The sequence below is a fragment of the Lethenteron reissneri genome, chromosome 61 (assembly GCF_015708825.2).
Source record: "Lethenteron reissneri isolate LAM-NWPU_2019-01 chromosome 61, ASM1570882v1, whole genome shotgun sequence".
NCBI classification, from domain to species: domain Eukaryota; kingdom Metazoa; phylum Chordata; class Hyperoartia; order Petromyzontiformes; family Petromyzontidae; genus Lethenteron; species Lethenteron reissneri.
In genome coordinates, this window is record NC_083839.1 from 8,112,137 (window position 1) to 8,136,083 (window position 23,947).

Here is a 23,947-nt window from a genome sequence, read left to right on the forward strand (position 1 = left end):
TTTATAGGATGGTGGTTTTCATCCTGGTTACTCCGGATAGCCGGACATTCTCTCTCTCATCTCTCTCTCTCTCTGCGTGCCCGCCACTTTGCGTGGTCCACCCAGGCCGGTTGCACGTTTTGATTAAGCGAGCAGCGGCTGGCTGGCTGGGGAGGGGCGGTTCGGTTTGGCCGCTCCTGCTGCTGCGTTTGAGCAAGGGCAGCACTCGTATGTGGTGTGGGGGGGATGGACGCGTCCAGACGCGTTTACTCGTCCCGCCTAGATGGTTTGGATTCCGCTCTCTGCAATTGCCCACTCGCCCGCCCGCCCGCCCACTCATCAACCCACCCACTCGCCTACCCACCCACCCGCCCACTCACCCCGGCGACTGGGGGGTGATTTTTACACGTGGCGGCGTAGGGAGAGCTGGAGTCCGGGTTTGGCAGCACGTGGTGGTGGGGTCGTATGTTACAGAAGCTGGTTTGTGAGCGTCGCGGTTGGTGGTGACGGTGGTGACGACAGTGGCGGAGGAGACGGTGGTGGTGGTGATGGCTTGGGAACGCTTGCGATGATGGTAGGGGTGAGGCTGACACGGCAGCCAGCACTACCCGAACTGGAAGAAAAAATTTCCGGGAGCTTGGCCTGGCAGATAAACGCACACATACACACACGTACGCACACATAAGCACGAAGCCATACCCGTGCACACAGACGCGCACACACACACACCCCCAAAAAGCCGCATATAGAAAGTAGACACATGAGAGCAGACACACACACGCACAAACACACACAAAGACACAGACACACACGCGCAACAAATTAGAATTACTCGCTGCTCACTCGGGAACAACGAGCGATCAACTGGTGACACCGCATTGGCATCGGAGCACAAGCACAAATTAACACCACCTCCCAATAAAAGCACACCGTCAATAACACCGTGTGCTTTTAAAAGGAAATAAATATATTGGAGGTGGACGTTTCGAACCATGACCCTTCTGCAGAGCAGAAATGTCCAGGAAGGGCCACTGCACAAAAACATTGCCTCGAATATATAATTTCCCTTTACAGCCCAGACTGGTCAACGACCCTTACAACTACAACGTTTAAGAAAAGTTAAATGCAAATGCATCTGAGCAAATTACACATTAACAGACTGTTGGGGCAAGTGCTGTTAGGAAGCACCTGTGAAGGCAGGCACGGCACACGAGGGGGGTGGGTGGCCAGCACCACGCCCAGCCGCCTTTGTCTCCCCAGTGGTGGACGTTTACACGTCACACCAGATCATCGTCACTGGTGTTGGCCGCGATCGAGAATCGTACTCTGGTCGTCGGGTTCGTAGCTCAGCGCGCGCCAACCATAACAGTACCGCTCCGCAGAGTACACGCATGCACACACGCACCTAACTCATCACCTCTCTTCCCGTGGGAGAAAAAAAAACGGATAGACCGGGGCGAAAACCCAGCACGCACACTCAAAAGATCAGCACGGACGGACGGTCTCACGATCCCACTTGCTGTACTGCCACATCCCTCCTGGCTCACCCCTGCAGCCCAGCGCCCATCCTCTGCATTTTGCCAAATTACACCGCAAGCCACTTCATTTGCCAAATCCACAGAGCGAAAATGCTCCCCTACAGGCAGACTAACTCCCCCCCCCCCCCCCCCCCCCCCATTTTTGCCACACAGAGACAGCTGCACGGGAACTGGGTGGCGTTGGGACGGTCGGGAGGAGAGTCCCCAAGGCGCCGTAGCCGGACGCTGGCGGCCACACGCTGGCGGCCACACGCTGGTGGCCACACGCTGGCGGCGGCGCGTGTGGCGAGGTAATTCGCGGCCGCCGTGCAGGGGCCGAAGGTTGGCGGATCGCGAAGCGCTCACGAGGAATCGGTTCCAACGGAGGCGGCGGATCAAAGGTGAATTGTCCGATTACCTCACGCGAGCAACGCTTCCTCAGGAGGTAAAGCCAGATGTCTGCTCTGGGCTCATGGACTAAAAATGTATCCGTTCAAAATCGCTTTATCTCCTTCAGTTATTTTTAAACGTCTTTCTCACTTCTTCTTCTTTCCTTGGTTGATGTTAACTATTTCAGCCCATCCACTTTCGGGGGGCGTATGGCAGAACAGCAAGCGGGATAATTCCCATGGTGCATTCCATACGTACGGCGGAGTGAGCACCACCACCCCCCCTCCCCCTCGCACGCGCGCGGGGGGTTTCCTCCGGGTACTGCGAAGTTTCCGCCCACGTGCACCAACGCTCAACGATAACGGAGTTGGCCAAAACATCCCAATGTAGGATGACAAGAGCTTGTGGCGCTTGCCGGCGCCGGTTCTGCCCGCCGTCCCCCGCTCGCCTGTGGGGTGACCCTCCGAGCCGTTCTCTCTCTGAAGGTGCGCGCGCATTAAAAATTATACACCGTCATCATCTATTGTTCAAAGCCCTGATTGAAATGGGAATCCTCGATCGGCGCCCCACGCCTTCAATGCGCCACCACGGCCGCGGTTATTAGCGGAGGGGGAGGGGGGGGTAGTACGAGACGAAAGTTGAACCGACTCACTTTCAAAAGTGAAGCCACCTCCAGGCCCAAAGAAGGTACGGAAAATGTTGTTGGCGTCAAGATCTGAACCAAGAGAGAGGGAAATCAGGGGGCAGGCGTTAGGCACTCGGCTCCATTAACCTATACCGCACGGCAGTGGGTGTGCGCGTGTGTGTTGTGTACACACACACACATCACAAAGATCCCCCGCTGTGAAGCCTTAACAGACTGTTGGGGAAATTGCTGTTAGCGAGCAGCACCTACGAAGGCCGGTACAGTAAACGAGGGTGGCCAGCACCATGCCCGGCCGCCTTCGTCTCCCCAGTAGCGATGTTTACACATCACACTGGGTACGCATTTGAGGCTGAGTCGACCTCGGGGAAGCTCAGGACCGGTTCAAATAATCGTCACTGGTGGTGGCCGTGAGCGGGAATCGAACTCGGGTCGCCGGGTTCATAGCGCAGCGCGCTAACCACGACACGACTGCTCCCCACACACACACACACTGACACACGAATACACACACACACACTACACACGAATACATACACACATACATACAGAGACAAAGATCCCCCGTACAGCCGTGACAGACCGTTTGGGTGCGAGTGCTGTTAGCGAGCACCTAGTTTCACCCTCTCCTCTGAGATAGCCAATAGTCCACAGGGTTAGTCACACCACCCCTAGGGTTAGTCATCACCCCACCCCCCCCTCTGGGCTGGTCACCCCCCCCCCCCCGCTGACCGTTGAAGCCCGAGCCGTCCTCTTCGAGGTCCTGGCCGCTGTCGAAGCGTGCCCTCTTCTTGGGGTCGGAGAGCACGGAGAACGCCTCGCCCACCTCCTTGAACTTCTTCTCCTCCTCCTTCTGCATGTCCGGGCTCACGCTGCTGTGCCGGTCTGCGGAAGGGCACGTGACCCGGTCAGTCGGGCGGTCAAGTGGGGCGGTCAGTTAGACAGTCAGTCAGTCAGTCAGTCGATCGTTCAGTCGGTCGGTTACACAGGTTCAACGATGCCCGATTTATTCAATGCAATGATGATGACCGTAATAGATTATCGTTTTGTGCGTTTCGATCCCGCAACGATACATCACAAACCGTCGTCCACATCGTCGTTTCGTTACACGACGATGACAGTAAAACGAGAACGCGTTGGGTCAATCTGATGAGGGCGTAGGAGGTGAAACGCAACACAGGTGCGCCGCTACATTGCCTAGCGGAGTTGGGGGAGAGCGGCGGCGCAGTGGTTAGCGCGTCGCGCTACGAACCCGGCAACACGGGTTCATTTTCCGCACCTGACCAAAAATAGCGGTGAATATCTCATCTTTGGCCTCCCCTGGTGCGATGTGTGAACGTCGGGAGACAGAAGCGGCCGGGTGTCGTGCCGTGCCGGCCTTCATAGGTGCCGTTCGCGAACGGCACTTGCACCAACAGCCCGGGAAAAGGCTACACGGGGACTCCTCTACTTATGAACGGTTGCAGAGCTCCGTTCATAAGTCAATTTGTTCGTAAGTACAACTTTTCTCCCGTCGATTCCAAAAGTGTTGTGCGGCGTGTACACTAACACGTAGAGGAGTCCCTGTAATTCATAATCAACGTTTTTGGGTTTAGTTCACGTTATTTATAATTGTGTCGTAACCCTCCACCACCCGACACGACCAATCAGTAAAAAAGTGTCACGTTGACAAAAGACAAATAGTTCACTGCTTTAGCCCACCGGTGTGTTGAAGCGTGAAACCACAACATTTACAATTTGAGTACGACGTTTCGCTGGTAATTGCATCCAGCATCATCGGTCGCGAAAGCCTACGTGTTAAACTGACCAACCTCTATGGGGAGGATACTTTTCTTAAAACCAGAAAATTGGAGTCCCTGTAAGGTAAATCTACTGCCGCCCTGCGCGGGTCCCCAACAGCTACGCTCCACCGCCTTCGCCGGCCCGCAGTGAACGGGCTGTGGTGAAGTACGGTCAAACTGAAAGCCACGACCATCACTGCGTAGAGAGAGGCCTTTACCCAGCGGTGGATCGATATTGAACGTGTAGCTACGCCACGTTTAACGCCAAGTGGGAAACTGCGACGGCGTGCTTTCGTGTGTCACATGTCGCCCTCGAGCGTCCAGCCCCTGAGCTGCAGCGTCTGTCCAACAAAAGACATCCTTCTCAAGCACAAGCACGGGTGACCACCCGCCATTACCACATGACCTCTGCATGTTCACTTGTGCCGTTAACACGCCCCCCCCACCCGCGCATTCACGACCCCGGTGTGTTTACACCTATGTCACTCACATGACCCCCGTGTTCGCATGACCCCCCACGTGTTCAGCTGCCATTAACATTACCACCCACCGCATCGCACCGTCATCCACACGACCCGTGCTCACCTGCCCGCCCCTCTCGCGTGTTCACACCTACGTCATTCACGTGACCCCTGTGGCTTGCATGACCCCCGTGTGTTCACCTGTGTCATTAACATTACTCCCCCCCTACCACCACGTGTTAACATTTGTCATTTCCACACGACCCGCGTTCTCCTGCTGCCTCCCCACTTGTAAAATCAAACTATTTTTATTTTACCCCCACCGAGCTGTGTAGCTCTTTTTCAGAAGCGACCGGGCCATCACAAATGACAGCAGCTCAAACAAAGTGGATTATCGTTGTCACGTGGACATTCACAGCAGCAAAATACTCGAAACGTTGGTTCTAAACGTGGAGGAGAATAGCCGGAGGACTTGGAGAAAAACCACGTGACCACGGGCCACGCGAGAAAGACACCCAACTCCAAATATACAGCAGCAGGCGTCGCCAGAGTCGGGATCGAACCCACGCGCTCCTGCATACCGGGCGAGGTAGTTAACATCTCCCACCAGCCCACGCGCCACACCCCCCACCCCAACGCTCACCCGGGTGGTGCATGAGTGCGCGCTTGCGGTAGGCCTTCTTGATCTCGTCGTCCGACGCGCTGCGGTCCACGCCCAGCACCTTGTAGTAGTCCTTCCTCTTGCTCTTCTTCAGCGCCAGCTTCGCTTCGTGCAGCAGCTGCTTGTTCTCTGCGCATCCATCACAACAGCAGCGGCGGCGGCGGTGGCGATGACGAACAACGGCAAAATCACGCGGTGAGCGAGTCCACGTGTCTCTGTGTGAGTCTATAGGTCTTTGTGCGAGTCTATGTGTCTCTCTGAGAGTCTACGGGTCTCCGTGTGAGTCTACGGGTCTCCGTGCGAGTCTACGGGTCTCTGCGCGAGTCTACGGGTCTCTGCGCGAGTCTACGGGTCTCTGCGCGAGTCTACGGGTCTCTGCGCGAGTCTACGGGTCTCCGTGCGAGTCTACAGGTCTCTGGTCTCTGTGTAAGTCTACGGGTCTCTGCGCGAGTCTATGGGTCTCTGAGCAAGTCTATGGATCTCTGCATTAGTCTGAATCTCCAATATGCACTGTGGTCTGAAACCATCAGCTGCATATCCAACTCAGATTACGATTTCCCCATGGCCTACCAAACATACTACAGTACCCACTCGATGACGATTTTATCATATAAAGCTATCACGGAGACCTTGCTATCGTAAACCCTTGCCATCGGGAGACAAACCACTGCAAGAAAATCACCGTTTGCATCTGCCACCCTGGTCGGTGCCGATAAGCCAGTTTCAGGGCTACGGCTCGAGGAGCACGGAACATCGCGTGGGCCACTCGACCCACACCTCGAAAGGCCTCCTCCTCACCTCTCGTCTTCTCCATGCTGAAGATTTTCTCGAAGTCCTTCACCGCCTCCTCGTACTGCTCTGTGTCTCGGTAACTGCACGCGCGGAGAAGAGAGAGACGACGCCGCCGATCGTTGAGCAAGCGTGAACAGACAAGCTGACGCTCGTTTCTGAGTGCCCTTCATCCTCCTCGTCTTCATCATAAACCACCCACTCACCCACCTTGCTTACCCAGGCACTCAGCCATCCAGCTACCTAGCTACCCGTCACTCAGCCACCCAGCCACCGTCACTAACTCACTCAGCTGCTTAGCCAACCAGCCACCCAGCCCCTCGGCCACTGAGCTACCCAACCAGTCACCCAGCCACGCAGCTAACCGTCATTCAGCGACCCAGCCACAGTCACTCAACCACCCAGCCAGTCACTCAACCACCCAGCGGCTCCGCCAACCAGTCACCCAGTCCCTGAGCCACCCAGCCACTCAGCGACTGAGCTACCCAACCAGTCACCCAGTCCCTGAGCCACCCAGCCACTCAGCGACTGAGCTACCCAACCAGTTACCCAGTCCCTGAGCCACCCAGCCACTCAGCGACTGAGCTACCCAACCAGTCACCCTGCGATTCAGTCACCCAGCCAACAAGTCACCATGTCACTCAGTCACCCAGCTACCCATCACACAGACACCCAGCGACAGTCACTCACCCACCCAACCGCTCAGCCAACCAGCCACTTAGCCCACTGAATAGCAGCTGCCACTGCTATTCAGTGGCCTAAAATAAAATAAAATGTTTCGCTCTGGATGACCGCTGCAAAGTATGATCTGTGTTTTGATTCAGTGTGCTGATCTTAAAGGTGCATTGAAAAATTTGATACTCTGACTGATGCTCCTGATTTTGTGGAGTGACTCATGCAGCCAGCTATGGCTGCAGGGTTTGGTAGTACATGTTGTTTATGTCGTTTATTGTGAAAATTGTGTCACAGTTCCTATGATCACTGTTACATTGCTTTTATGGCTTTATTTTGGTGATTTGGAAAAGTTTTTTGGTTTGGCCATGTTTGTTTGTTGTAGTACGGAGTTAGACTGATGGCCTTAATCTAAGTTGGCTTGTGGTTGTTGTTGCTGTTTGACTTGCATCCCACTGGGATTTTTGCACACAGCGTTGATGTACGGTGCTTTTTTCTGGAATTTTTGCTGTTTTTTTCCCTGGCTTTTCTGTTTGCACTTAGTCACATAGTCACTTTAAGATGTTTTCTTGTTCATGTTTTTGTTTTTCGTTTGTTGCGGTTGCACCCGATTCAAGAGCCGAATGTCTCACAGGGCTACACCAAATAAATGAACTTGAACTTAGCCACCCAGATACCCAGTCGCTCAGCCCCCCAGCCACTCACCACTGTGCCCGCCGGTGGTAGGCCTTCACGTACGACTCGTCCAGGAGGATAGCGTTCGTGCAGTCTTCAATCGCTTGCTCCATCCGGCGCAGCTGGAGGGAGGAAGCGGCAGGCGCGGCGTTACCGCACCACCACACAGAGGAAGATCCCCCCCCCCCCCCCCCATTGCACCCCGTATGAACCTTTAACAGGGTGTCCGGGGCAGGTTCCGTGAGCGAACACCTATTACGATTAGTACACCCAAAATTAAGAACCGCCACGGTTGCCGCGGCTGTAATAGCCGTGGCAATACTACCGCCATCTGCTTCACTCGCAGCGGACGTGACAGATCCGGTGGTGTCCTTCGTGTGCCGCCGTCACGGTCCGAGGTTGCTGAATTCAAAAAAAGGTTGCACCGCAAATTACTCAATTGGGATCGCACCCTTCCCCCGCACCTCCGATTAGCACAGTTGGCTACATATGGTGCGATAAAAGTTCAACATACGTACACAGAAACATCGCCCACCCTCCCTGTGACACACAGCAGCGCCTTCCTTCGTGGTGACAGCCTTGCGCCGTATGAACGATAGCACCAATATCACACGCGCTCAATTATTATAATAAATACTAGCTGTACTACCCGGCTTCGCCCGGGACTTGTATCTACCACGGCCGGCCGCCTTTGTCTCCCCAGTGGCGATGTTAATACGCTACAGTAGTTAAGTTACTCGTTTGAGGCAGAGTCGACCTAGGGGAGGTTCAAATAATCGTCACCGGTGGTGGCCGTGAGCGGGAATCGAACTGGGTTTGCCGGGTTGGTAGCGCAGCGTAGCGTTAAGCACTACACCCACCGCTCCTCACACACCACACACGCACAGACACACACACAGACACACACACAGACACACGCAGACACACACAGACAGAAACACACACACAGACAGCACGCTAACCACTACACTACCGCTCCCCACACACCACACACGCACACACACAGACACACACACAGACACACACACACAGACACACACACACAGACACACACACACAGACACAGGCAGCACGCTAAGCACTACACTACCGTTCCCCCTACACAACACACGCGCGCGCGTCCATTGCTGCAGACACACACGACTTTCAGGGTGCATACGGCAGTAAACGACTGAAATAATAAAGCGGCAATGCTGTGTAAGGAAAGCCTTAGACCCGCATTATACATTTGTGTAATGCGAGCGTAAACACACAAACACACACAAACACATACACAATACACACACACATACATGCAGACACACAGACAGACACATAACACACATACATACACACACATACAAACACAGAAACACATACACACACATACATAGACACACACATACATACACACAAACAGATCCACAGACGTACATACACACATACATACAGGCACGCAGACATACACATAAACACATACAAAAAAACCCACATACATACACACACACATACATATACACAAACGCATGCACACACATACATACACACATGCATACAGACACACAGACATACACATAAACACATACACACATACACATGACCCGGCTTCGCCCGGGACTTGGATCCACCACGGCGGCAAAACCGACATACATACACACACAGACATACACACAAACACATACACACACATACATACACACATGCATACAGACACACAGACATACACATAAACACATACACATGACCCGGCTTCGCCCGGGACTTGGATCCACCACGGCGGCAAAACCGACATACATACACACACAGACATACACACAAACACATACACACACATACATACACACATGCATACAGACACACAGACATACACATAAACACATACACATGACCCGGCTTCGCCCGGGACTTGGATCTACCACGCCCAGCCGCCTTTGTCTCCCAAGTGCCGATGGTAATACGCCACACCAGTTACTCGTTTGAGGCTGAGTGGACCTAGGGGAGGTTCAAATAATCGTCACCGGTGGTGGCCGTGAGCGGGAATGGAACTGGGTTCGCCGGGTTGGTAGCGCAGCGTAGCGTTAAGCACTACACCCACCGCTCCTCACACACCACACACGCACAGACACACACACAGACACACGCAGACACACACAGACAGACACAGACAGACACACACACACACAGACACACAGACAGCACGCTAAGCACTACACTACCGCTCCCCACACACCACACACGCACACACACAGACACACACACAGACACACGCAGACACACACAGACACAGACAGACACACACACACACAGACACAGACAGCACGCTAAGCACTACACTACCGTTCCCCCTACACAACACACGCGCGCGCGTCCATAGGTACACATACACGCGCTTGCTGCAGACACACACGACTTTCAGGGTGTGTAAGGCAGTAAACGACTGAAATAATAAAGCGGCAATGCTGTGCGAGGAACGCCTTAGACCAGCAACACATTTGTGTAATGCGAGCGTAAACACACAAACACATACAAACACATACACACACATACATACACACACATACACACAAACACATACACACAGACATACACATACACACAAACACACACATACATGCACACAAACACATACACAATACACACACACATACATGCAGACACAGACATACACATAAAGACATAAAAAAAAACCCACATACATACAGACACACATACACACAAACACATACATACACATACATACACACATACATAGAGACACACAGACATACACATAAACACAAACACACATACACATGACCCGGCTTCGCCCGGGACTTGGATCCACGATGCCCCGCCGCCTTTGTCTCCCCAGTGACGATGTTCACACACGACAGCAGTTACGCTTTTGAGGCTGAGTGGACCTAGGGGAGGGCCAGGTCCGTTTCAAATAATCGTCAGCGGTGGTGGGCGTGAGTTGGAATCGAACTGGGGTCGCTCAAGCAGCTTAATGACTGTTTGTACAAAGAACATATAAAGAATCGATTATAATAACCAGGCAAGAGTCCACATTATAGACTGCCAGTACACGCACTCAGCTTCATAAGCAGGCTAGAGTGTACATGATAGAGTGGCAGTACGCTCACCGAGCTTAATAAGCAGGCTACAGTGTACATGATAGACTGGCAGTACGCTCACCCAGCTTAATGAGTATTTGTACAGTGAACATTAAAGTAATCGATTGTTGGCGCGTTGGGTTTAAAAGTAATATTAATAGCACACATTGTGGTGGGGGTGTAGTGAAGAGTAGGAAAAACTTTGATGAATTTACCTCAGAGTGGCGTGGTGGGTGTCGAGGCCTAGTAGCGTGCAAAGCCTGCGGCCTCGCCTAAAATTGTCGGCTTGGAAGAGGCAGGGTACGGGTGGCGTTCCTTCCCCCCCCCCTAGCGCTCCAACAATACTGTGTAATGGCTATTATTTAATTAAATACGGAGCTTATGAAAGTGGCGAAGGCGTGGCTAGCCGTTGGCAGGGGCAACCGCCGTCCAATGAAACTGCAGCCCTTGGCGAAGGCGTGGCTAGCCGTTGCCAGGTCCAATGAAAGCGGCGAAGGCGTGGCTAGCCGTTGCCAGGGGCAACCGCCGTCCAATGAAAGTGCGTATGGGCCAAAGTCCACACACACACAGACAGACAGACATGAACGATTTTATATATATAGATACCAGAGGCCGTGTTGTCCCAAAGCAACATTCCTGACCCTCACACGCACTGGACGGATGAACGCCCCCCTCGAACAAAAAAAACATTGCGTGACGACAACAACAAAATATCAACAACAATCAACAATAATCCTTTCAAATTCAAATACTGCATCACCCTGCGCATCCTCGGGGTGTCGTGGCGGCGAACAAATTATAAAAAAAAATTGTTACCCAACCCAAGAAAAAAATCAATGGGTTATTTTATTTCCGATTCGACTTGGCAAGTGCCGCGGAAATCGACAGCGGCGCGGGGGAGTAGGCAGCGCCATCACGTGGGAGGGCTTCGTTGCAAGCCGGGTCAGCCAGTCCAAAACTGGAGCCCACCCCACCACGGGTGTGTTCGGAGATGTGACGTGATCGAAGGAATCCGCAGGCAGAAACACACAAAGAACCCCCCCCCCCCAACCCGGTATAGCCTGAACAGACTGTTGGGTGCGAGTGCTGTTAGCGAGCACCTAGTATCACCAGGGCTAATCACCCTCTCCTCCGGGATAGCCAATAGTCGACACAGGGTTCGCCACACCACACCCCAGGTTAGTCATCACCCTCGCCGCCATCCCACAACGCTGTTTAAAGCGAGCACCTCTGAAGGTCGGCACTTGACACAAGGGGGCGGGTGGCCAGCACCACGCCCGGCAGCCTTCGTCTCCCAGAGTTGCGATGTTTATACACACCGCACCAAGTACTCATCTGAGGCTAAGTCGACCGAGGGTAGGCCCAGGAACGGTTCGGATTTTCGTCACTGGTGGTGGCCGTGAGTGGTAATCGAATACAAAGTACAAAGTATGGATGTGTGTTCTCGATTTTTAGATTTTAACCTCACAATCAAATTTCGTATTGTTGTGAAATAAAAACGCTTTTTGGGATTGATCCGAAAGTTTCGTGACATCGCAGGAAGTGATGCAACTTTAATGACATGACCTTTCAGCCAATCGGTATCATGTGGCACCGGGTGACGCAACTTATGTTAGCATCGTGACCACTGCCACCACCACCCAACCACAAACAGTCACCACAACAAGTATGACCACTACTAAAATCACCACTGCCACCACAGTTCTACTGCCATTAACAGCACCGCCGCTATTACCACACCACCACCACTACTACAACGACCACAAACACCTCAAACATCACCACTGCCACCACTTCTACTGCCACTAACAATAATGCTACTATCATCACCACACCGCAAACACACCACCACCACTATAACCACAATGACCACCACAACCACCAAAGCCACTACTACCATGACCACAATTACTACCAAGACCACCACCGTGTCCACATCTGAAACTATTTGCCAAGAACCAGAGATTCACACACAAAGAAACATAAACCAGCACCATCACCACCACCACTGGCACGATAACCCCTATTACCAAAACCACAAACACATCCACCGGCACAGCGTCCGGCGCCGTACCTTGATGCCGACGGTGGCGCGGTTGCAGTAGAGCTTGGCGTTGGTGAGGCGGTTGTTGGGGTCGATGGTGAGCGCCTGCGAGTAGAGCTGGCACGCCTCCTCCAGCCGGCCCTCCTTGAACGCTCGGTTGCCGTCCTCCTTGCGCTGCTTCAGCAAACGAGCGTTCTGCACGCACAGGGCGGTGGAGGGCGGTAGTGGGGAGTGGGTGAGACAGGAGTGAGGGGGGAGTGAGGCTTATGGTGCTTCTAGATTTGAAGCTTTCGTGACTGCAAGGATTCATATTCTTAGGTTTTTTCGGTAAAGTCACGTAGGTTAAAATTTTTTATTAATAAAAGTAAAATAAAAATAAAATTTAAATCACGACGATTCGGAGGCAACACAAGCAGGTGGGACCGTCACAGCACGATTGCTCTACATGATACAGCAATCGTGCTGTGCCTCCGAAACGTGGTGATTTTTATTTTATTTTTATTTTATAAATTTTAATTTTTTACCTACGTGACTTTACTGAAAAAACCTAAGAATATGCTTATGGTGCTGTTGGAAGGTGCCTGCCTCCAACTGCCCAGCAGCAGTAAGTGTCTTTCACGAGCCTCCGCCACACATTCTCATGCAACAAAGACAAAGATCTCCCCGTATAAGCTTCACAGACTGTCGGGGCAAGTGCCATTGGCGAGCAGTGCCTATGAAGGCTGTCGCGGCACACGAGGGAGCGGGTGGCAAGCACCATGACCCTTTGTCTCCCCAGTGGCGATGTTGACGCACTGCATCAGGCTGAGTCGACCTCGGGGAGGCCCCAGGACCGGTTCAGATAACCGTCAATGGCGTTGACCGCACCTTCACGCATACACACGTACGTACGTGCACACAAGCGGAAGCAGCGTGTGTGTGTGTGTGCGTGTGTGCGTGTGCGAGTGGCCCCCACCTTGCAGGTGAGTCGCGCCATCTCGTGGTCCGGCTCCATCTTGAGCGCCTGCACGAAGTGCTGCACCGCGCGGTCGATCATGTCCTCGTAGTAGAGGCACAGGCCTCGCACATAGAGCGCGTCGGCGTTCGTGGGGTCGGCGCGCAGCACGTCGCTGTGTACACAAAACAAAGACAAAGATCCCCCCGTATAGCCTTAGCAGCCTGTTGGGGTAAGTGCTGTTCGCGAGCACCTATGAAGACCACACACACACGTACACATGTACACACATGTACACAGTATTAGAGGAACAGGCCACGCATGTGCAGCGCGTCGGTGGTCTTGGAGTCGGTGTACAGCACGTCACTGTGTACACACGCACACACGTACACACACACGTACACAAGGGTACATACGGGTACACATGGGTACACAGTAGTAGAGGCACAGGCCACACACGTACAGCGCGTTGGCGTTCGAGAGGTGGTCGCTGAGGAAGCGGTTAGTGCTCGGCTGGTGCTCATGCTAGAGTAAAGCTAGTGCCTTCGCAAGTGCTCGTGCTACGGTGGTGCTGGTGCTACGGTGGTGCTGGTGCTACGGTGGTGCTGGTGCTACGGTAGTGCTGGTGCTACGTGAAGGTTCGTGCTAACCTTGCACTGGCGCTCACCTGGCGACCGACTGCGCCTCTGCGTACCGCCCCAGCAGGGCGAGGCACTCGGCCTTCTTGATCTTGAGCTTGGGGCAGGCGATGGCGTAGGCCAGCGCCCTCTCCATGCAGTACACCACCTGGGAGTAGAGGGGGGAGCGCACACGGCAACAATCAGCACCACGGTCATCGCCACCAACATCGTCAGCGCCATCGTCACCAGTCGGCAACGGCGCCATCAACATCGGTAGCATCGTCACCATCTGCATCCACCTCGGCAATATCAACACCACAGTCATCGCCACCGGCATCAGCATCGCCATCGTCATTACCGTCAACATTACCACCTTCATCGTCATTATCGTCATCAGCAGTCTCAGTAGTGTCGGCATCATGACCTCATGAACATCACCATAACCACCATCATCATCACCACCACCAGCATCAGCGCCATCAGCATCACCACCATCGCAAACATGTGCGAACCGCCAACCCTCGCTTCCACAGCGCCGGGTTACACGAGTGCAGCATAGCCACTCGCGCCCGGACGGTGATGGTGACGGTTACAATGATGACGGTGACGACGACGGCGATGACGAATGCAACGCAATTAACGACGCACTCACAGCCGACGCTCACCTTCCTGTAGTCCTTCTTCTCGAACGCCTTCTCTGCCATGTTTTCAAACTCGAGCAGCACGCTGGCGTTCTTCAGCTGAGCGGCACCACAACGGGGAAACGAGACGCGCCCATCATTATTTTTACTACTCCTACTACAACTGGCGCGCGTGTGGACCACACAAGTCAACTGCTGTAGTCTGCGCTCCTACAACGGAGGAATTGGCAAACGACACAAACTCTCTACCGCTGAAGCCCTGTTGTCGTGGCTAGCACAGCTTCACGTTGGCACTAAGCTCGCGAACCCGATTGCTGCCGTCATGCGCATGCATAGAATTAAGGAAAGCCTCGCCGTGTCTCAAGACTGAGTCATCAAAGAGTCGTTTTTTGTTGTTGTTCTCATTAAAATTGGATTCGGGACACGCCTTGAGCATGTGAGGTAACCATCATGATTTATCGAGATCATGACTAATGATTGATTACATGATTATTTTTTATCATGTTTGTTTCTCCTGGAAAAGTCTAAAAACTCAGGGGGGGGGGGAGCAATGTTGCTGCTGAACAGGGAGAGAACATGTTCTCCTCACACGCCCCACGAAGAAAGGCGCCCCGAGCAGGGAACCGAACCCTGGAACTTCTCGCTGTGGGGGCACGATTGTTACCCCTGCGCCACCCTGCCCGCAAATCCACGGTTGTTAAATAACAACCGCTAAACAGCTGGTCACACTCACGCCGATGGGCGGTCACCTCCTTCGGCCATCCTCAGTGGTAGCGATTCCACGTTCCTATGGCAAGGGGCCAGTCGGTTTATACCAGGAGCACTGTAGACTTCCCCGCGGTGAAATTAACCTCTCTAATTCTATTGACCTCTCAGGCCAGGTCGACTGTCAACCTAGACTTGAACTCACAAACATTTAATTTTTTGGGTGAGTGCGCCGCTCACAGACAAATCTAGCCCCGTGTTTGTGTGTACGTATGTTGAACTTCTTTGGCACCATATCTGCCAACCGTGCTAATCGGAAACGTGTGTGTGTATATATGTATGGACGTGTCCTTTAACTACCGCGGAAAGATTCTCCGAGTGGCGTGGCTCAATTTAAAGAGGGTCCTGCATTTGGGCGATTGGCCAATAATGCTATTCAATTAGTTTTTACAACCTTCTTCCTCCGACGTAAAAGCCGTAAGACAACCGACATGCTGTACTATCTGCTCACATACATGCGGTGCTATCAGAAAACCTACTTGCTGCACTATCAACTAACCAACTTGCTGTGCTAGTATCCAGCCAACTTGCTGTGCCGTCAATCAACCTGCTTGCCATGTGACCACCCACCAACCTACTTGCTGCACTATCAACTAACCAACTTGCTGTGCTAGTATCCAACCAACTTGCTGTGCCGTCAATCAACCTACTTGCTGTGCTCTCCGCCGAGCACCACCGCCCTGGGAACAGGTGCCAGCGTGCCGAGCACGGGGTGCCAACACCGGTACTCGCTAATTATAGCTCCCGCGTCACATCGCGCGTCACCCCCACACGTCACATCGCGCGTCACCCCCACTCGTCACATCGGTGTGTGATGGTGTGTGTTGGTGTGCGCGAGTATGGAGTTTGCATGATCTTCCCTGTTCTGCAGAATGTGATGGTGTGCGATGGTGTGTGTGGAGTTTATATGATCTCCCTGACCTGAAGAGTGCGAGTGTGTGATGGTGTGTGTGAAGTATATATTATCTCCCTGGTCTGAAGAGTGCGAGTGTGTGATGGTGTGTGCGTGTGTGTGCGAGTATTGAGTTTGCATGATCTTCCCTGTTCTGCAGAGCGTGATGGTGTGCGATGGTGTGTGTGGAGTTTATATGATCTCCCTGACCTGAAGAGTGCGAGTGTGTGATGGTGTGTGATGATGTGTGCATGTGTGTGCGGAGTTTTTACGATCTCTCCTGTTCTGCAGAGTGCGAGTGTGTGATGGTGTGTGGGTGTGTGGAGTTCATAATCTCCCATGTTTCTACAGTGTGAGTGTGTGATGGTGTGTGTCTGTGCGGAGTTTATGATCCCCCCCCTGTTTCACGTGGCTCTTGTCCCAGTTTCCTTCCATAGCTAAACAAACACACAAAACATCCCCGCTGCTGAAAAACATCCCCAATAGGTTAAGTGGGTTGCCGAGTGGATGGGTTGCCGAGTGGGTGGGTTGCCGAGTGGGTGGGTTGCCGAGTGGGTGGGTTGCCGAGTGGGTGAGTTGCCGAGTGGGTGGTTTGCTGAGTGGGTGGGTTGCTGAGTAAGTGGGTTGCTGAGTGAGTGGGTTGCTGAGTGAGTGGGTTGCTGAGTGAGTGGGTTGCCGAGTGGGTGGGTTGCCGAGTGGGTGGGTTGCTGAGTGGGTGGGTTGCTGAGTAAGTGGGTTGCTGAGTGGGTGGGTTGCTGAGTGAGTGGGTTGCTGAGTGGGTGGGTTGCTGAGTGAGTGGGTTGCTGAGTGAGTGGGTTGCTGAGTGGGTGCGTTGCCGAGTGGGTGGGTTGCCGAGTGGGTGGGTTGCTGAGTGGGTGGGTTGCCGAGTGGGTGGGTTGCTGAGTGGGTGGGTTGCCGAGTGGGTGGGTTGCCGAGTGGGTGGGTTGCCGAGTGGGTGGGTTGCTGAGTGGGTGGGTTGCCGAGTGGGTGGGTTGCTGAGTGGGTGCGTTGCCGAGTGGGTGGGTTGCTGAGTGGGTGGGTTGCCGAGTGGGTGGGTTGCCGAGTGGGTGGGTTGCTGAGTGGGTGGGTTAAAGTGAATGTGTGAGTGGAGGAGTCATTTATGAACGTGTGAGTAAAGTGTGTAGTTGGTAGAAGTTCTGGCTCTACTCGGCCAGTTATCCCATAGCACCTGGGTCTGTCTCAACGTCAAATGCACAATGGGGTCGTGTGTGTGCGTGTGCATGTGTGAGTGTGTGAGTGAGTGCGTGAGTGGGTGTGTAACTGCATGCAAGTGCGTGTGTGCGAATGTGCGTGCATGCCTGTGTATGTGCGCGCCTGTGTGTGCGCAAGTGTGTGCTTGTGTGCGTGCGCGTGTGTATGCGTGTGTGTGCGCGTGAGTGCGTGTGTGCTTGAATGCGTATATGTACGTGCGAGCGTGTGTGCATGTGTGCGTGTGTGCTTGCGTGTGTGAGTGTGCTTGCGTGTGTGAGTGTGCTTGCGTGTGTGCGTGTGCTTGCGTGTGTGCGTGTGCTTGCGTGTGAGTGTGTGGTGTTTGTCAAACCTCTTGCTCCGCCTGCTTGTTGGTGGGCTCCAATTCCAAAACCTTCTGGAAGCACCGCACGGATGCATTTGACGATCCCAGCGCCACGTGGCACTTCCCTTCCCTGAGGTGACCCTGAGGGGAGAGGACACACACACAAACTGGTATTCAAAGACAAAGATCCCCCGCATAGCCTTCACAGACTTTGTGGGGCGATTGCTGTTCACGAGCATCACTTATGAAGGTCGGCACAGCACACTAAAGGGGTGGCTGGGTCCAGCACCACGCACGGCCGTCTTTGTCTCCCTAGTGGCGATGTTTACACACCGCACCAGCTACTCATTTGAGGCTCAGTAAACCTAGGGGAGGCCCAGGACCGATTCAGATATTTGCCACTGGCCATATTCATGCACATGTACACAGACGTACGTGATACACATACGCATTGAACATACACAAAGCCTATCCATAACCCTAACCCCGATCCCTTTCCCATAACCATAACCAGCAGACCCAACTCCTAACCTAAGCCAGTCATCCTAACCCCTAAACATATCTTCAAACACCGACCCTTATCCCTCGCCAGTAATCCAGATGCCTATTCAAAACTCGTCACCCTAACCCAAAACACCAAACTCCTAACCTTAACCACAAATCTCATCCTACTCCCTAACCATCAATATCCCGAGCTCCTAACCCCAACTATAATCCTATACATAACCCTTGCCTGTACTACTGATGACTCTAAACTGAATCCACAAACTTTAGCCCCTTCTGTTCCCCCCCTAACCTCTCACCTCACCCCCTTACCATAACCCATAGCCATTATGCCTCACCCCTCACACCCCTGACCCCTGACCTAGCACCCCCGATCCAACCCCTGAACGTGCCACTACCTTCACGAATGTGTCGTCGAGCCGCACGGCCTTCTGGGAGTCCTCGAGCGCCTCACGGTAGCGCGACAGCATCATGAGCGTCGCTGAGCGGTTGCCGTAGTAACTGGCATTTGATGGACACAACTCTGGGGACCGCAATGGAGGGGGGAGGAGGGGGGAGGAATGGCCGGGGGGGGGGGGGGGGGTAGGTATTGGTCAGAGAGGAGAAAGCGATCACGTCGGTTGAAACGATCGACGGAAGAACTTAAAGGTGACAGATTCATGCCAACTTGGAGGCCGGTGCTGCGTCAGCTGTGCTGCACAGGGGCAGCTGACACGAGGCGGCTCCCTAGGCAAAGAAACAAGAATAATTAAACTACAGCGCCGGCATGACAAGAGGCGATGAGTTGTGATGGAAGGCGATTTCGAGATGCTTTGGCATTTAAACGCAAATCCTTCGACTTAACTTTAGTGTGAAACCACTGCAGACTGTACATGTCTCATGGAAGACTGAGTCGGCCTAGGGGAGGCCTGGGACCGGCTCAGAGATTCTATGACTGTTAGCCGTGAGCACGAATCAAACTCGGATCTCCAGGTGTTCCAATATCCTCCCATAGCTAAAATAAACCCACACACGATGCAGATGATATTGGCCAAAACATTCCAACGCTGAAAATGTTCCTGCAAATTACTCAGTTATGATCACACACAAGCAGAGGCAGCAGCGACACCGCCCCCTGGTGTGACACAGCAGCACCTTCTCCTTCGTGACGATCGCCTTGCAACGCCGTAAGAATGATAGCGCCAACACCAAATGTGCTCATCGTTTGATTATAACGTGCACATAGTTCCTGCAGCGAGTCACGAATGGAGGTTCACGATGACGCGAGGTTTGAGATGAGGCGAGGTTTGAGATGACGCCAGGTTTGAGATGAGGCCAGGTGTGAGATGAGGCCAGGTTTGAGATGAGGCCAGGTTTGAGATGACGCCAGGTTTGAGATGAGGTGAGGTTTGAGATGAGGCCAGGTTTGAGATGAGGCCAGGTTTGAGATGAGGCCAGGTTTGAGATGAGGCCAGGTGTAAGATGAGGTGAGGTTTGAGATGACGCCAGGTTTGAGATGAGGCGAGGTTTGAGATGAGGCCAGGTGTGAGATGACTCGTGCGATGACGCGAGATCTGTGCTCACCGATCGCCTTGGTGTAGTAGTTGTAGGCCTCGTTGTAGTGTTTCTTGATGTAATATTCGTTGCCTTTTTCCTTGTTGAACTCCGCGTTTCTGTGGGTTTTCAATACAACGCACACACACACACAACAGATCAAGATCCCCCAAGTAGCCTTCACCAGATCCTCGGATCAAGTGGTGTTGCTAGCCAGCATCTATGAAGGCCGGAACGGCACACGAGGGGGTGGGTCGCCAACACCACACCCAGCCCCCCTCGTCTCCCCAGTGCTGATGTTTACACACCGTGCATAGGTCCTCAATTAAGGCCGAGTCAACATAGAGGATGCCCAGGACTGGCTCAAATAATCGCCATCGCCATTTGGTCGCCAGCGGGAATTTAAGTAGGGATGATAGCACAATGCACTAACCACCGCTCCCCCCCCACACACACACACACGGACACCACGGTGACATCCAACGACAATCAGTAAAAGGGTAAACACCACGTGTTTACCAGCTCCTACTTAGGTAGCCCCACCCACTACTCAGGCAGTCCAAACCCAGTACTCAAGTAGCCTTGCCCTCAACAGGCATCATCGTGAATTGAGCAGTGGGGCAGGGGGGAGGGACGTGTTTAAGGCCAGGACAGACTTGTAATGCCTTTTCATAACCACCTGACTCAGCCAAACAAATTAAATTGTGACAAAGTACAAGCGTTGAACGGACGCACAAGTTACCATTGTTTCAGCTCGACCTACCGGTGAATTGAAAGAACAATTCTCAACTAAATTTCGATTTAAAGCTTTCGTGACTGCAGGGATTCATATTCTTGGTTCTTTCGGTAAAGTCATGTAGAAGGGAAATAATAAAAATAAAACATAATAAAATTCTCACGACGTTTCGGCCACAACGCAAGCAGCCGTCCTTAGGTGAAGAACAGAGCCGTCGGAAAGACAACGTCCTGAGAATTGTATTATGTTTTGTTTCTATTATTTTATTCTTTCTCTTCTACGTGACTTTACCGAAAGAACCAAGAATATAATTCTCAACTACCTACGTTCGCTCAATAAGACATATAAAGCTTCCCCCTGAAACTGCGTCAAGCATCTTTGGGTCAGAAGCCAGGAAAGTCAGAATAACCGCGTCACCTGAACCCGGCTTCTTTAAATCCGAGTAAAACCAACACAGGGAAAAAAACTGATCTTAACGCGATACCAACAAATTGATCAATTTTCTCAAGAAAATACGTATAAACGAACCGTAACATTGGCCGTGGAAAAAACCCCGATGTGTTTGGGGACCAATACCGTAAGGGCACGGCGTCAGTATCGCACGGGGAGAGCGCAGCGAGTTGGCGCGGTGGGAAAGAGGCGGCTTGCCAAGAGGCACAACGCATGCGTCACCCGGCCATTGCCGCCCAACGCCACCAACATCACCCTCCCAGCCATGATCTCACCTCACTGGCTCACTCCAAGCTCAGGGGTTCTTAATACACGAGTCACCCCCTCCCTCGTTCAAACAATACAGGCTGCGGCGTGGATACCGTGCAGGCGAGATTTTGAATGTGCGCAGGGAACATCAGCGGCAGGTTACAGTGACAGAGGTAAGCAACGTGAAACGTGACTTACTAACAAAACACACACTCATAAACAACATGGAACATGTGCCTTAGTCACACACAGCACTGATACACGCGGCATACGTGCCTTGCTAACAGAAAACACACGAATACACAACATGGAACACATTCCTTACCAACACTCAAACACAACATGGAACAAGTGCCTTACCAACACACTCATACACAACATGGAACACGTGGCTTACCAACACACTCATACACAACATGGAACACGTGGCTTACCAACACACTCATACACAACATGGAACACGTGGCTTACCAACACACTCATACACAACATGGAACACGTGGCTTACCAACACACTCATACACAACATGGAACACGTGGCTTACCAACACACTCATACACAACATGGAACACATTCCTTACCAACACTCATACACAACATGGAACACATTCCTTACCAACACACTCATACACAACATGCAATATGTGCCTTAGTCACACAAACAACACTGATACACGCGGCATACGTGCCTTACACACATAAAACACTCATGCACAACATGGAACACGTGCCTTATCAACACACACAACATGGAACACGTGCCTTACCAACACACAACACTGAGTTACCCATGATGACAACCGTTGTCGTAATGAAGTTATATTACTTTGCCATGGACTATAGTTCCTATCACTGTGAACTTGTTCGTTCACACATTTCGAAATCTGTGGCCAATCTATATTTCCCTGAGTGAACGTTTCTTGGTTCTACTACTGCAGTTTCCACGGTCTTTTGTATATCCGTTGAGAGGGTAAATGCTCCGTAGGCTCGAGTGTTTAAAGTTATCAATCATCAGCAGCAGAAGCATCATCATCGTGGGGGCACGAGAGCCATGAATTAAAAATAAATTCCACAAAACTACAAACGTGGCTCCGGCCAAATGCCTGCCGCAACCCGGCGCATCATTCAAGGCATCAAGCGCCGATCCCACACCGCACTTCGCGCCGCTACGCTCCAACCGCCACCACCGTCCCTTGATAATGGATAAAATGGTGACTACTTTGTGGAAGATCAGCAGTGGCTGTGCTTTGTGGTTGCGCTGCGTTAGTGGCAACTGCTGCTGCTGCTCTTAGTCACGGTGGTTGTTGTGGTGCGAGTTTTGGTTGCTGGGGATTTGAGTCGCAGTGGTTTGCGTTGCTGTCACGGTGGTTGTGGTGGCGGTTGTGGTAGTGGTGTTTTGGTGCTTTGTGTTTCTTGTGGCAACATTGGTGATTGTTCATGCGGTGGTGACTGTGGTTTTATACTGGCTGTTGTGGTGGGAGCAGTTGTGGTAGGATGTTAGTTGATGTTGGTCGTGGTTGTAGTGGCAATGAGTGGTGGCAGCGTTGTGGTGGCGGTTCATGGTGACATGCATGGCTGTTGCGTTGGTAGTGGCGGCGGAGGTAGTTGTAGCAGTCATAGCTGTCCTTGCATTGGTGGTGGTTATCTATGTAATTGCAGTATTAACTGTGGCTGTGTTGATGGTTGAAGTCATGGTGTTGTGGTGATGGGTATGGTAGTAATAGTGGCTGTGGTGGAATTGGTGGTGGTGGTAGTCAGAGCAGCAGCGGTGTTGTGGTTGTCTTCATGTTGTGAATGTGTTCATGTGGTGAAGATGGCAGTAGTAGTGGCTGTGGTTATAGTGGTGGTAGTGCTCACAGCTCTTGCTGTGTTGGTGGTGGAAGGGCTAGGATGTGATGTGGCAACTCTTAACATGGCTTTATTTGGGAGCATTTGTAAAGTCAGATTCCCCCTTGCTGGCCAACTAAGGTAATATATTGTCACCTCACGAAAGGTCAAGGGAGGTCAACACCAGCGGCGGACAGCAAATGGATGCACTTGTCCCCCCCATGGGAATGTGCAATGCCCACCACTGCCTCAGAGCTGCCAACAGAGGTGAGCCTCTGGTCCACGTTCATTTGAGCAAGAGCGGTGCGATTTAGCAAAATGAGAAAAATAAAATACTTTCATAACGAGACTGGCTACGGAATCACCCAAACTTGAAGACCACAAACCTCAGTGACCGTGTCATTACTTTGGCAACTATCGACCATGACGCCGGCACTCAATGGCCTGCTCGTTTCGAATGACGTTGAAAGGATCTTCGACGTTTGCTGCGAACCAGATGGCGCACGATTTTTTTATTTTTACTATAAATACAAATGCAGCAATAACCAGGGGGGGCCGCGAAACCTCAGCGGCGACAG

At 52.5% G+C, this 23,947-nt stretch overlaps 1 protein-coding gene across 2 annotated transcripts; it reads right to left on the bottom strand.

The window, feature by feature from the left end:
* Positions 1-344: 344 nt before the first annotated feature.
* Positions 345-20,255, bottom strand: LOC133358180 (dnaJ homolog subfamily C member 7-like). 2 transcript variants are annotated; one of them, XM_061576385.1, is made up of 13 exons: positions 20,137-20,255; positions 18,972-19,096; positions 18,097-18,210; positions 14,903-14,977; positions 14,285-14,403; positions 13,639-13,792; positions 12,714-12,878; positions 7,599-7,690; positions 6,231-6,304; positions 5,415-5,561; positions 3,262-3,414; positions 2,539-2,601; positions 346-621 (listed from the first exon to the last, which is right to left on the bottom strand). In XM_061576385.1, the coding sequence occupies exons 2-13, from the start codon at positions 19,044-19,046 to the stop codon at positions 584-586; spliced, it is 1,269 nt and encodes a 422-aa protein (XP_061432369.1). In that variant the 5' UTR covers positions 19,047-19,096; positions 20,137-20,255; the 3' UTR covers positions 346-583. The 2 variants fall into 2 exon arrangements, with proteins under 2 accessions (XP_061432371.1, XP_061432369.1); XM_061576387.1 differs by lacking the exon at positions 2,539-2,601 and having other exon boundaries at positions 345-621.
* Positions 20,256-23,947: the final 3,692 nt, after the last annotated feature.